At 38.9% G+C, this 16044-nt stretch overlaps 1 protein-coding gene across 3 annotated transcripts in view; it reads right to left on the bottom strand.

The window, feature by feature from the left end:
* The window catches only part of LOC135111778 (transcription factor elt-3-like), a 261683-nt gene that overhangs the window by 33884 nt on the left and 211755 nt on the right, over window positions 1–16044 (bottom strand). Inside the window, exon 11 of one of the 3 annotated variants that reach the window (XM_064025503.1) lies at window positions 6422–6468. The exons of the other annotated variants lie outside the window; for them this stretch is intronic. Coding sequence (XP_063881573.1) covers window positions 6422–6468 — 47 coding nt within the window. The remainder of the gene's footprint in view (window positions 1–6421; window positions 6469–16044) is intronic. 3 annotated transcript variants of the gene reach the window in all.

Genomic DNA, 16044 nt, shown 5'->3' with positions numbered 1-16044 from the left:
ATTTAATAATAGTTTATGTTCCACCAAAAACAAATGCCTGGATGGAACAAGACTACAAGAAAAAATTAAATGACAAAAGGAATCACTTAGAGTCTTTACTCATAACTGGAGATTTTAAATGTAAGAAAGTGTCATGAGAAAAGTGGACAACTGCATGTAGTGAAGCATCATGGGGAAACAAAGTTTTGGAGTTAGCCATGGAAAACCTTCTCACACAGTGGGTTGAGGAAAACACAATATTCCGTGGGAGCGACAAACCATCATGAACTGATCTGATCTTTATGAAGAAAGTGGACATAATAGAGAATATGATGTACAAGAACCCAATTGGTAAGAGTGACCATGCATTAATAAAGCTCCAACTAAATGAAGGGAATATAGAAATAAAAAATGAGGACCACAAAAAAGACTTATAAGTACAGCAAGGCAAATTTCCAGCAAATAAGGAAGTACTTTTAGGATGCACAATGGGGCCTATTCTTCAACACAAATGACATTAAGGCCCCGAGCACACTAGCGACTTTGTAGAGCCACAAGTGGCTGCGTTTTGTGGCGGGGATATTTTCTCCCATAGGTTCCCATTGTTTTCAAGCTTTGCCGATCACACTTGTGTCTGTGGCTCGCGACTGTGGCAAGCTGTCGCTCGTCCCCGCCACAAACAGCGCATTTTGTGGCGGCATTTTGTGGCTGGCTGAGAGCACACTAGCGAACTCTGGCGACCACATGTGGCTGCTAATCAGTGATGCAGGAAAGTGCCTCTTCCTCAGAGTCCATGCTGAAACTGAGATGTAGTGATATCGGTGTGGCGACCAAATGTGGCCGGGTATTCAAAACATAACCACATGTGGTCGCCACATGTAGTCGCAACTTGTGGCTTTAAAAAGTGGCTAGTGTGCTCTGGCCCGCCACTTTGCGCGGCCACTTGTGGTGCCACAGAGTGGCTAGTGTGCTCGGGGCCTAACAAAATATGGGTCATCTTTCTAGAAACTTAAAAAAGGAGCGGAAAAATGGATACTGAGAAAGAGAGAGAGAGAGAGAGAGAGAGAGAGAGAGAGAGAGAGAGAGAGAGAGAGAGAGAGAGAGAGAGAGAGAGAGAGAGAGAGAGAGAGAGAGAGAGAGAGAGAGAGAGAGAGAGAGAGAGAGAGAGAGAGAGAGAGACAAAAAAGGCTTAGTTGGGAATGTATACAAGCCAGGCAACAAAAAGAAGCATGGAACTGGGAGAGAAAAAACATGAGGCAAGACAACTGGACTTATTATAAAAAGAAAGGAAACCAATATGTTAAGACAAGAAGAAATTAACAGAAGAATTACAAGAATATTATTGGCAAGTGCAAGGATGAACCAAAATTATTCTACAGATATATCAAAGGGAAATTTAAAAAAATAATGAAGTTAAGAAACTCACAGCGAGTGGTGAAATGATAGAAAATACGAATGAACTAGTAGAGGTGATGAATAAGAGTTTTCAGTCAGTTTTCACCAGAGAAAGTGTCTTCACTGAAATAACCAGAACAACAGGAAGACAAGACAAACTAACAAGGATAGGAACAACACAAGTTGATAAAATGATGGACATACTTAATAGGAGGAAAGCGGCAGGACCAGATGGCATATCAAATTGGGTTCTGTGGGAGTGCAGTCCCCAATCATCTAAGAAGATTTGTGACTTATTTAACACATCACTGGACCAAGGAAAAATGCCAAAGGACTGTTAATGAAATGAACTAGAAAAAAAATGAACAGAACACTTAGAGACTAACAACATCTTAACAGAAAGACAATTTGGATTCAGAGGAGGCCGATCATGTACCACAAATTTAATAAGCTTCTACTCTAAAGTGTTACAACCACAAATTCCACCCCTCTCACAGCTGCCTTTATCTCAGCGAACTTCCTTAAGTTACCACCTACATAATTTAGTGTGGGGCCCAATTACGGGTTACAAGGTATTGCTGGACTCTTGCACCCTTTAACACCAAGTTCTCCTTTTCTTGGCTGCCACTACCTGGGTCAGCTTCCCTATACTGCCTCCCATGCTATATAGCACAGAGCCAACAGTCACCTCCACAGGGTTCTTCTGGCCTCCTGGTGTGAATTACACAAATATCACCAGCCTGTTTCACCAACAGGCAAGGGAGCACTACAACTGCCAAATCACTCCAACAGCTGGGAAAGAATTGATAACCATGTTCTAGGAGGCACAGTTACAACAAATGACAACACATATAAGGATTATAATATTCTATAAACTACTGTCCTCACAAACAACAAGACAAATATCCACCCACATTCATAGAATATTATCTCCTCCTGCTGAACACTACTATATACAGCTTCCCAGAAGACCAACCCTGCCACATAGAATATTATCTCCTGCTGAACACAACTATATACAGCTTTCCAGAAGACTGACCCTGCCATATAGAATATTATCTCCTCCTGCTGAACACTACTATATACAGCTTCCCAGAAGACCGACCCTGCCATATAGAATATTATCTCCTCCTGCTAAACACTACTATATACAGCTTCCCAGAAGACTGACCCTGCCACATAGAATATTATCTCCTCCTGCTGAACACTACTATATACAGCTTCCCAGAATATTGACCCTGCCACCCAAGGAACAACATTGTCTAGGGAAGTAGTATACTTTACTGCACAGCAGTGTAAAGGTAATCCTCTGGGCCCAGAACCCTTGAAAGAACACTGGAACCCAGTAATATTTAACAACATGGTCAAGACACCACAGATACTAAAAAGCAACCCACAGAAACAGGGAGGGTCTGCTGACTTCTCCAGTATGCCCCAAAGCCTGGTCTTGTCTCCCAGGGAGTCAGCACACAACACTGAACATAGAGCAGTAATAAGCGGGGAGGGACTTGTTGCTCTCCCATGAGTTAGGCTTGGCACAACACAGCTAGTCAGTCAATCCTATGACTGGTGTGTTACCTACTTAAGATGGCAAGGGGTGGTACTCCCACTATCTCATATACAATCCTATCTACCTCCATGCACTTTAAACTGTATGGATATTATCTTGTGCCCTATCTTGTGCCAACTCTCCTTTTCTGTCATCCATGTGTCCTTACTCTACTACAGTTTCAGCTCAACTAGCGTAGGAATAGAACTCAGAACCTGTCCCAAAGCAATGACTCATCCAAAGAGAAGGGGGGGGGGCAATGGAGAAGTAACACACACCCTGCTTGCTTGCCTCATTCATGCTAACATTCCCCCACAAAGGTGGGTATTTTTTCAAAATAATTGTAAGCAAACTGAAAGGACTGGAAATAATCTGATTACTATGGAGGTAAGACAAACTCTTCAGCTATATAATATGTGGTAATTAAAATGAAGGAACTACAGGAAGCAAGGTAAATAAAATAAGGAAGAGGGGTGACTGGGAATTCTATAGTAAACTTGGGGGCAAGTCACCAGGCATTCATTGTGCATCTGGTGACAACGTCAGTCATTCCAGCTGGCCTTCTCTCTCTCTCTCTCTCTCTCTCTCTCTCTCTCTCTCTCTCTCTCTCTCTCTCTCTCTCTCCTCCCATCTCCTTCCTTCCTTCCACTATTCTGTCCTTTTATTTCTTCACTATCATGTTGCATGCAACAAGAATAACTGATATAATGGATGAAAGAGAAGGATAAATAGACTGTATATACCTGGACTTGAAAAAGGCATCTGATAAGATGCCACACAAACGACCAGCCACACAAACGACCAATGTGGAAATTGAATCATGATGCAGTGATTGGAGGATCAGTATTAAAATGGATGGAAGATTTCTTACTCAATAGAGAAATAAGGACTGTAATTAAAAATACCAAATCAAGCTGGAAGGAGGTGATAAGCAAGGATGTGTGCTGGCGCCAATTATGTTCGCAGTATATGTAAATGATATGGTAGAAGGTCTAATAGGCTACATCAATATGTTTGTAGATGACATCAAGATGATGAGGAAAGTGGCAAACCAAGAAGACTGTGCTGCCTTGCAACAAGAACTAGATAGGATAAATGAATGGCCTTGTAAATGACAAGTGGAATTTAATCCTAAGAAGTGCAGCTTGATGGAATTTGGAAAGAGCAGTAAAAGAATTAAAGGGAATTATTTAATTTCATCAGCCAATGAAAGAATTAGTAAAACAACAGAAGAGAAAGACTTGGCAGTAATTAATGAAAAGAGAAAGACTTGAGAGTAATTAAGAGAACTAAGTTATCATGTGAGAAGTACATAAATAAAATAACCGGAGAAATGTACAACTTGTTCTGATATATAAGGACAGCCTTTACGTATCTCTGTGAAGATTTGATCAAGAAACTGAATATATCAATGATATGACAAAGATTGGAATATGCAGTGTTAGTGAGGTCACCATGACTGAAGAATTAAATCAGAAAGTTGGAAAGAATACAGAGAACTGCAACAAAAATACCACCAAGATGGAGTGATCTCCCATATGAAGAAAGACTATAAAAATTAGGGACAACAACATTGGAAGAAAGAAGGCAGAGGAGACCTAATAGTGATATACAAAACTCAGGAGGGAATAGAGAAAATCAATACAGAGGACAGTGATCAGGGACACAAGAGATGGAGGAACAAGAAACTGAAAAAGAGCACATACAGAAGAGACCTCAAGAAATAGAGCTTTCCACATAGATGTATAACTGTTTGAAACAAACTCAATGAAGAGACTGTGTAAAAATAATTCATGAATTTAAAGCAAAGTTAGATGCTAGGAAATACAGAGAAGCAACAGCACAAGACTTAGTATGGTTTTTTTTTTCCTTTATCTCACAACTAGGTGTCTGGTAAAAGAATGAGTGAGAAATAGTAGAATCATGGCTGAACCGTCCCATGTGAGAGATCAAACCCCCAAAAGTAAACAAAAATGTAACACTTGTTGCTGGTGCATTCTCTGGTTTCAAAGAGGATGGTGAAGTTTTTGTCTGGGAGAATGGCTTATAGGAAAATTGTGTATTTGGAAAACATGGTCCTAGAGTTATAAAAGAAACTGGAAATGTTTGTGAATGAGAACAAGCTTATGAGAAAGGACTTTGAGGTTAAATTTGCACAGCTGGAAGCCAAGAATAACCTTCTGAGAGAGAGATGTAAATCCCTGGGAAAAGACTTGACAAAGAGGACTGAAAAAAAGTTGAAAAGGAATCTGAAGGAACTGTGGATGAAAATAAGTTAAATGAAATGAGAGATGTCTGGAAGAAGGAAACTAATGATGAGGTGAGTTTCATAGAAATAGTTCAGAATTAAATAGAGGATAAGATAAAAGACACAGTAATCAAAGTAATTAAGGAAAAATAAGCTTTGGTGTAGGGCATGGTGGAAAAACAGAAATGTGTTATCATGTTTGGCCTTAGAGAAAAAGAATCCAGCAAGACATGCAAGGGAGAGTAAAGAAAAAAAGCTGGCAGGAAAAATCATCACAGCACTCTAGGACCAAGAACAAGGCTTCAAGCAGGAAATAGAGGAAGTACATAGGATTGGAAAATATATAGAGAGAGGCCAAAGACCGATGAAGGTGAGAATGAGGTTGCAGGTCGCAGCAGAGGAAATCCTAGCAAATGCAGGAAAACTCTCCAAGAATACTGACTAGAGGACTGCGTGGTTAAAGAGGGACATGAATCTGGATGAAAGAGAAAAAGAACGAAGCTAAGGAAAAAACCAAGAAAAGAACAGAGATGGAAAAGAGTTTCTACTGCAGAGTTATGGATATGGGACTGCAGAAATGGTATACAGAAGAGAAAAAGGAAAAAAGGAAAACTGAAAGTGGCATATACTAATGTGAATGGGCTTATCTCATGTGATCATGGAATTAAATGATTACCTGGAGGAGCTTAAGCCTGATGTAATAGGAATAACGAAAACCAAACTAAGGGGTCAACTATTGTTGAACAGCACTGGGAATGAACATTATGATATTTGGTTAAAAATAGGAAGGGGAAGCAGGGTGGTGGAGTCATGTTAATGATTAAGAAGAATGCAAATGTGAATAGAGTCAGCTTTGGAGAGGAAAATGCTGAAATAATTATATTGAAATTGGGAGTCAGAAAAATGGAAAGGAGAGATTTTGTTGTGAGTTATGTCCCACCTAAAACAGGATTATGGGGAAAAACATAATGTGCCAAGATCATGAGTGATACAAGATTGTCATTAATTAAATTGATGTAGGAGAGCGACAAACCTGTACTTATGGGTGACTTTAACTGTAAAGAAGTATGCTGGGAGGAACTGACAACTGAGGAAGGTGAAAGTTTCTGGGGAAATATATTGGTTAACATGATTATGGAGATCCCAATGACACAGTAGGTTTAGCAAAACATCAAGTACAGAAATAATGATGAACCATCACGACTTGACCTAATCTTCACCAAAGAGCCCGAGATAGAGAGGTTACATACCTATTGGCAAGAGTGACCACAGTGACCACATACTGATTGAACTGGAACTGAAAGAAGATGTATCATTTGTAAGGAAAGAAGAGCACAGGGAAGGAAGATTAGTTTATAATAAAAAAAGATGTATCATTTGTATGGAAAGAAGAACACAGGGAAGGGAGATCAGTCTAGAGTAAAACAGACTTTAAAGAACTCAGAAATTATTTTAGAGACAGAATGGACCAATTTTTTTTTATGTCAGAAATGAATGTAGAACACAAGTGGAAGCTCCTGTTGGAAATCTATAAACAGGGAATGGAGCAACATGTACCAAAATTAAAACAGAAAGAGGCTAAAATTAGAGTGGTTTAAAAGGAGGTGTGATGAGGCAATGGAAAGAATAGACAAGGCATGGAAGTGATGGAGGATGAGACATCAAGAGATGTGGCTGAAATACACAAGTGCAAGAAATGAATATGTGGAAATACATAGGGAAGAGGAAAAGAATTACAAAATAAACATAATTAAATTGGAATTGAAGAACAGTGCTGTGATAGTGGAGAACCAGGATTTAAGAGGAGATATATTGAGTTGGAACAGAAAATTTGTGACCTCCAAGCAAAACTCTTCTATAGATATGTGAATAGCAAACTGAAACATAAACAAGAAATAAGGAATTTATGCAGAGATGGATAGGAGTATGAGGGCAATTTGAAAATGGCTGAGATTATGAATGAGAACTTCCAAGCAGTCTTTATGAGAGAGAGTGCTTGGGGTAAGGAAGAACAAGAGTAAGAAAGATCTGTTTCTATGGGGGATATAAGTGTTACAATTCAGAAATAAAAAGTTAATGACAGAGATGGACACGAGGAAGTCAAATGGACCAGATGGAACTGCACTCTGGATATTAAAAGAATGTAGTAAGGAGCTGGCAGGTAATATACAAAGCATTATGGAGTTCACTAAAAGAAGGAAAAGCCCCGAGAGACTGGATAAAAGCAAATTGTGCCAATACATAAAGGAGGTGACAAAGAAGACCCGAGTAATTACAGACCAGTATCCCTAACAAGTGTGGTAGCCAAGATATATGAAAAAGTTATTAAAAACAGACAGACTAAACACCCAGAAGCGAACGATACAATGACTACAAAACAATTTGGTTTTAGAAGAGGTAAATTATGTACCACAAATCTGATATGTTTCTACTCTAGAATAATAAATATACTGTATTTGGTGGCACATTTGATACATTAAAAAAAAAAAAAAAAAAAAAAAAAAAAAAACTAATAATTACCCTGAGTCTAATGCGGCTGTAGTACAGATGCCTAGGCCTGTAAGTTTATGCCTATAAGTGTGAAGTTGAAGCAGTGGTACACTAAACACAAATATTGTTACTAATAATGAAATTCTCTCTCTCTCTCTCTCTCTCTCTCTCTCTCTCTCTCTCTCTCTCTCTCTTTCCTTCCCTCTTTCTCACTCTCTCCTTCCCTTCCCTTCCCTTCTCCTTCTTCCCTGCCCTCATTCTCTCCCCCTTCCCAGTCCTCCTTCTCTTCCCCTTCCCTGCTCTCCTCTCCCTGCCCTCCTTTTCTCCCCTTTCCCTGCCCTCCTTCTCTCCCCATTCCTTGCCCTCCTTCCCTCCCAATTCCCTACCCTACACTCCCTTCCCTCCCTTCATCCACCCACCATGCTTCTCTCTCTCTCTCTCTCTCTCTCTCTCTCTCTCTCTCTCTCTCTCTCTCTCTCTCTCTCTCTCCCCTTCCATACCTCTCCTTTCCCCTTCCCTTTCTCCCCTTTCCCTTTCCCTTCCTCCCCTTTCCCATTCCCTCCCTCCCCTTTCCCCCTTCCCTGCCCTCATCTCCCTTTTCCCTTATCTCTGACAGATTAAGGGGAAGGAAGGTGACAAGGAGGGAGGTTTAAGAAGAGGAGGAGGGGACATACTCGTATCTAGAGAAGGAGAGTACATGGGGCAAAGAAGTTGAGGATGGGAGGATGGGGAGAAAGTAGAAAGAATAAATATAAGCAGCAAGGGTGAGGAGTGGGTGAAGAATTAGAGGGAGAAAGTACTGAGAAATAAGTAGTGGAACCTCAGTTCAAGAATTTAATTTGTTCCTGAATGCTGTTTGAAATAAAAAATGTTTGAAAACCAAAACCATTTCCCTATAGGAATCAATGTAAAATGGATTAATCTGCTCCTAGACACCAGTCTACTCTGTCTTAGTGGCTTATGACAGGTGCTCCCACAGCCAAGATGGATGCTTCACAACATCTCTAGCTCACAAATTATACTATGTAACAAAACTTCACTTTTGTCTTGTCCTAGGACCCAAACCATAATTATCCAGTTATTTCCATCTAAACAAAATAGAAAAAAAGTTATTTTGATCCTAAAACTTTGCTTTCGTAATTAGAACAATAAATTTACATTTTTGCCTTATTTCATTATAATGTGGGTTACTCTTGGTTTTCATGTCAGGTAAAGACCTTTGCAAAATCTCAATTGCTTATCTAACTGCTTTCACAATGTTGCAAATAAGTTAAAACAATGAAAGAAAGAATATATAGTGTTCTAAAGATTATTAATTTTAATAAGATCATTCTTGAACTGACCAGATCTAACAAGAAATTTCTCATATTTAGAAGAATTTTGTTACATTTCAGAAACCTTCTCAAATCTTCCAGAATGTTCTACCAGACATTTTTAGAAGTTTCTAGAATGTTTTAAAATATATTATCCAATGTAAACATTTCTAGAATATTCTAGAACTTTCTAGAATACAATAGAAATGTAGACATCGAGAATTTTCTAGAATCTACAAGAATTTTCTAGAATGATTCAGAATATTCTAAAGTAGGTTCAAGAATATTCTAGGAAGATTGAGAACATTCCAGAACACATTCTAGAGAGACTAAAAATATTCTAGAGTACTGCTTGACAATATAAATGTAGGGGCTTGCAGACCACCAATCAGTTTTGCTGTGGCTGCCTGAGAAGACATCACAAGAGGTGAAATGCACACAATATCAAACATAAACCATTGGTGAATCTTCAAAAGGTTTTGTTTCCTCCAGTATACATCTGGAGTATGGGTCTCATGAAACAGTTTGTTTGCACCTTGCCTAGTCAAATTTTTCAGCTCTGTCTGTCAACATCTACCTTTCCTTCTTGCTGGAAGTTTGCCTACATTCAGCCTGTTCCTGAAAAGGGTGACCATTCTAATCCCTCAAACTACCATCCTATTGCTTTAATTTCTTGCCTATCTAAAGTTTTTGAATCTATCCTCAACAGGAAGATTCTTAAACATCTATCAATTCACAACCTTCTATCTGATCGCCAGTATGGGTTCCATCAAGGCTGCTCTACTGGTGATCTCCTGGCTTTCCTTACTGAGTCTTGGTCATCCTCTTTTAGAGATTTTAGTGAAACTTTTGCTGTTGCCTTAGACATATCAAAAGCTTTTGATAGTCTGGCACAAAGCTTTCATTTCCAAACTACCCTTCTACAGCTTCTATCCTTCTCTCTGTAACTTCATCTCAAGTTTCCTTTCCGACTGTTCTATTGTTGCTGTGGTAGACAGTCACTGTTCTTCTCCTAAATCTATTAAGAGTGGTGTTCCTCAGGGTTCTGTCCTGTCACCCACTCTCTTCTTATTACTCATTAATGATCTTCTAAACCAAACTTCTTGTCCTATCCACCCCTACGCTGATGATACCACCCTGCACTTTTCGACACCTTTTCATAGACGTCCAACCCTTCAGGAGGTAAACATTTCATGTAAGGAAGCCACAGAACGCTTGACTTCTGATCTTTCTAAAATTTCTGATTGGGGCAGTACGAACTTGGTATTGTACAATGCCTCAAAAACTCAATTCCTTCATCTATCAACTCAACACAACCTTCCAGACAACTATCCCCTCTTCTTCAATGACACTCAACTGTCCCCCTCTTCTACACTGAACATCCTCAGTCTGTCCTTAACTTATAATCTGAACTGGAAACTTCACGTCTCATCTCTAGCTAAAACAGCTTCTATGAAGTTAGGTGTTCTGAGACGTCTCCGCCAGTAGCTGCTAACTCTGTACAAGGGCCTTATCCGTCCATGTATGGAGTATGCTTCACATGTCTGGGGACGTTCCACTCACACTGCTCTTCTAGACAGGGTGGAATCAAAAGCTTTTCGTCTCATCAACTCCTCTCCTCTAACTGACTGTCTTCAGCCTCTCTCTCACCGCCGCAACGTTGCATCTCTAGCTGTCTTCTACCGCTATTTTCATGCTAACTGCTCTTCTGATCTTGCTAACTGCATGCCTCTCCTCCTCCCGCAGTCTCATTTCACAAGACTTTCTTCTTTCTCTCACCCCTATTCTGTCCACCTCTCTAATAAGAGAGTTAACCAGTATTCTCAATCATTCATCCCTTTCTCTGTAAACTCTGGAACTCCCTGCCTGCTTCTGTATTTCCACTTCCTATGACTTGAATTCCTTCAAGAGGGAGGTTTCAAGACACTTATTCATCAATTTTTGACTACTGCTTTGACCCTTTTATGGGACTGGCATTTCAGTGGGCATTTTTTTTTATTGGATTTTCGTTGCCCTTGGCCAGTGTCCTTCCTACATTAAAAAAAAAAAAAAAAAAAAAAAAAACTCTTGACAAGGAGTCTGCTGCCTTCAAATATCTTCAAGACTTCTTTCCTAAGCTTTCGGAGGCAAAGGTGAAAGCTGGTATCTTCATTGGACCACAAGTAAGGAAAATTATGGAATGCTCAGAATTTCTATAAAAGCACAAAGAAAAGGAGAAAAAGCTTGGGAGTGTTTCAGTGCTGCAGTACGGGGCTTTCTTGGCAACAACAAGGCTGATAACTATGTGGAACTGGTTGAAGTTTTACTGAAAAGCTATGGTGAGATAGGCTGCAGAATGTAATTGAAGGTCCATATCCTAGATGTTCACCTCAGCAACTACAAGGAGAATATGGGAGCATATTCTGAGGAACAAGGGAAGCGCTTCTACCAGGATATAATGAACTTTGAACAGAGATACCAGGGATCCTTCAATGAAAACATGATGGGAGACTATGTTTGGAGGCTCATACGTGAAAGTGATTTGTAGTATTCAGTGCAAATCAAGAAAAATTTAATTTTTCATCCTAAAAATTAATTTCAAAATTTTTAAAATAAATTTGTCATTTGCATTTATGTTTTTTGTTTTCTGTCCAAAATGGTGAAAATGGTGAAATTTAGCTATTCTGAGACAAAAAAAATAATTATAATAATCACAAAAGCAAAGTTTGACAGGAATAATGAACATTTTCTATTGAAATGAAAAGAGTTGGAAAATAACATGACAAAAATCGTGTTACATTGTGTTATTTATCCAGAAAGTATGTACTGAATTAACTTAGTGACAGAACTCATCAGAAGATACTTTTAGACTGTGCAATTATTCTCTTTGTCACTGATCTGGTGAGAGAAGCCTTACAGAAGAACACAGAGAGGAGCAACCCACTTACCAACAAAATGAAGATGATCATAACACTTGTTGCTGGGAAAAGCTACTGGAAAAATGCAGTTGTGCAGTAATGATAGCACTGGGGGTGATCAGGAGAGCCACAGGTGGCTCGGGATAACTTCTGAGTGCCAAAAACTTTGTTTACATCAAAACTTTTCAATGGGATCACATTTAACTTATTTCAAAGATTGAATTGGTCTTACACTGTCTCTCCTCCAAATATATAAAAATGAAGTAAATATTTATAAAAATTATAAATTAGTAATAAACAGCAGCTTTTGCTATGTCTTTTAATATTTGGAATCAAGTAACTTTGTTCTAGAATTGAATTATGGTATGGCAACCAAAGCAATAATGAGTTTGGAATTTAGTTAAAAAACTTTCTTCAAAAAGGGAGGCATTTGACAACTGAGATTCCACTGTGTATTCTCTTTTCCTGTCCTCCACTCCTTTCAATTTGTCCTCCATCTATTTCCCTCCCATTTACGCTCCTTCAATCCATTTTCATTCTCAATCAATTTCATTCAACTTACCAATCCTCAAGATTTGTTCTCTCTCTCTCTCTCTCTCTCTCTCTCTCTCTCTCTCTCTCTCTCACACACACACACACACACACACACACACACACACACAGTAAGAAAAGAATACAATATCATTATAAGATGGATGGTGTGAAGTTACAAAAATCAAAAGAGGAAGTGGATTTGGGAGTAACAGTTACTGAAAATTTGACTCTGGACAGACACACTGATAAAATTACAGGAGAGACAATGAATTTGTTGAAAAGAATAAGAATGGCATTCTCATATTTAGATGAAAGAATGATAAAAAAGTTGTTGATTTCCATGATAAGACCAAGATTGGAATATGTGGCAGTGGTGTGGTTTTCTCATACAAAGAGGAATATTAAAAAATTAGAAAGAGTATAAAGAGCAGTCACTAAGATGGTTCCAGAGTTGAGTAAGTCAATCTATGAAGAGAGATTAAGAATGTTGGAACATAGGAGAGAGAGAGGGGATTTAACAAGCATCTATAGAATGGTAAATGGTATGGAAAATGTGGACAAAGAATGTTTTATAAATTTAGACACACAGAGTACAAGGGGACACAGTAAGAGGTAGAAGAAAGTTAACTGTAGAAAAGACATCAAAAAGTATAGTTTTCCTCACAGAAGTGTGAACAAACGGAATGAACTCAGTGAAGATGTTGTCAATGCCATAACTGCCCATGCTTTTAAGACCAAACTGGATAGATATAGAGACAGGATACTATGAGATTACTCCCCTCCTGTAAACCACAACTAGGTAAATGCAACTAAGTAAATACACACACACACACACGCTCACACACACACACACACACACACACACACACACACACACAAGATGCCAGGCCAGACAGACATGTGCACAGGGTTGCTCCAACTTTTGCCATATGATCACCAAGTCACAGCAACCTAGTGGTTGGCAATGGGTAGGAGCTACGCTAGATGCTGTCCCAACTAAAACAGTAGTGTGTTGACTGAATCAAATAGCACAGTGGCAAAAATGAGTGTTAGAAAGGAGCTCCGTGAAAAGGCAGCACCTGTTTTTTTTTTTTTTTTTTATGACATGATGATGATGATGATGGTGAAGTTTGATATTATCAGGTTTGGCTCTGAAGAAAAATCACTTGTACAGAAAATTACATATAGAAGAGTATTAATGCTGAGATGATATAAATGTAAGGCTGAAGGAATTGGAATTGAAGAATAGTGCTGTAATAGTGAAGAACCAGGATTTAAAGAAGAGGTATGCTGAGTTGGAAAAGAAGTTTTTATGACTTGCAAGCAAAAGTGGGAGATAATGAAGAGAAAGTCAAAGCCAATGAGGAGACAGTCAGGGTTCTGCATGAAAATAAGGCTGAGCTTGGAAAGGCTCATGAAATAAAATGTGCTGAATTCAAGAAGATCAAGGAGAAACAAGTAAAAGAAGCAGCTGTGGCCAAAACTGTGCTTAAGGTAATTAAGGAGGAGGGCCTCATAAGGGACACAGTTGAAAGGAAAAGGTGTGTAATTGCTTTTGGACTAAAGAAGAGAGTGATACCAAAGAAGCAGGAGAGGGAGAAACAGGAAAGGGAGACTGCTGAGATATTAGTTGGAGAGATGCAAGAGGAAGTAAATGGGATGAATAAATTGAGGAGGTGCACAGAATTGGTAAATGTGTGGCAGGAGGACACCGCCCATCAAAGATAAGATTCAGGTTGCACACTGCAGCAGAAGTGTTGGCCAGAACATGGAAACTGGCAAGAATAGATCAATACAAGAATGTCTGAGTGGAAAGAGACATGAATGAACAAGATAGAGCTAAGATAAACAAACTGCTGAATGAAGCCAAAGAAAAAAATGTGACCAGAACAGAGACAGAAAAGGAGTTTTACTGGAGAGTCATAGACATGAAGATAAGGATGTGGTATGTGAGGGTGGCAAAGAGGGGAAGCAAGGACTAAAAGTGTTATACACACGTGTGAATGGGGTGACTGCACTACTAGAGTTAAATGATTATTTAGAACACAAACCAGATATTATGGGGATCACAGAGACCAAATTAAGTGATACATTTGTGAATCTCACCATAAGTTGTAGAAGATACAATATATGGTGGAGAAACAGAAAATGTAAACAAGGAGGTGGAGTGATGATGTTTGTGAAAAACCTGGTTGTTGATGAGGCAACATATGGTGAAGGCAGTGCAGAGTTGATGAGGATGGGAATAAAGAGGAGGAGGAGGGAAGAGAGACTATGCAGTGGTATATATTCCACCAAAAACAAAATCATGGAGTATCGAGGATTATGGAAAAATGTTAATGGATACAAGTGAACGTATGGAAAGCTTGACTGCAAAATGGATACAAGTGAATGTATGGAAAGCTTGACTGCAAAGAATGACAACATAATCCTGATGGGGGATTTCAACTGTAAGGAGGTGTTTTGGGAGGACTGGTTGACAGAAGGAAATGAATTGCCATGGGGAAACAGGTTGCTGAAAATAGTAATGGATAATGTTCTATCACAGTAAGTGAAGTTAAACACCAGATTCAGAACAAATGAAGAACCCTCAAGATTGGATTTACTGTTCACAAAAGAACCAGAAATCATTGGAGACCTCAACTACAGGACCCCCAACAGGGAAGAACAAGCACATTTTACTCAAGTTTGTTATAAAAGAGGAAATGGAAGGAAGGAAAGAGGACTATAGAAAAGGCAGGCAGAACTATAGTAAAACAAATTTCACTGAATTAAGGAAATACTTTGAGGAGACTGACTGGAATAAATTTGATAAAGCAAAGTGAGTGGAAAAAAAAAGTGAAGCAGTTTGCTTGAGATATAATATAATGAGGGAATAGAGAGATAAGTGCCAAAGACATCTGCAAGAGGATTTATAGTAAATGACTGGTTTAATAGAAGATGTGAGGAGGTGAGAATGGAAAGAAAAAGAGTATGGAATAGATGGAAGAGAAATAAAAGAAGTGACTAGTGGAATAAATATATGAGAGAGAGCAATAAATATGTACTAATACTCAGGGTGAAGAAAATAAATTATGAAAAGAACATCGTAGAAAATGCAAAGACCAATCAAAATCATTTTACCAACATGTGAATAGGAAGTTAAAGAACAAAGTTGGAATAAATAAACTACAAGTTGATGGAGTGGTATATGAAGAGCAAGGAAGAATGACTGAAGTGACAAATAACTGTTTCTAGAAGGTTTTTATGAGGTAGTGGTTTTCAGGAGCAAGAGGATGTAGAGATGGTTGATGCAGGGTTGAGTGAATCAAATGTTATGGTGCAGAAGGTGAAGATGATGGAGGACCAAGATATAAGGAAAGCAACAGGTCCAGATGGAGTATCTAACTGGATTTTAAAGGACTGTAGCCAGCAGTTGGCTGAAAAGATCCACAGAGTCATAATATATTTATTAAAAGAGGGAAGGGTCCCAATGGACTGGAAAAGAGCAGATACAGTATCAATTTTCAAGGAAGGAAATAAGCATGATCCCTCAAACCAGAGACCAGTGTTATTAACAAGTGTGGTGGCCAAGATGTGTTGACAAACAAACATTTTGGTTTTCAAGGAGGAGGATCATGTACTACAAATCTGTTGACT

This window comes from Scylla paramamosain, chromosome 2, assembly GCF_035594125.1.
Source record: "Scylla paramamosain isolate STU-SP2022 chromosome 2, ASM3559412v1, whole genome shotgun sequence".
In the NCBI taxonomy this organism is placed as follows: Eukaryota; Metazoa; Arthropoda; class Malacostraca; order Decapoda; family Portunidae; genus Scylla; species Scylla paramamosain.
This window is presented reverse-complemented; position numbering and strand designations above follow the sequence as displayed.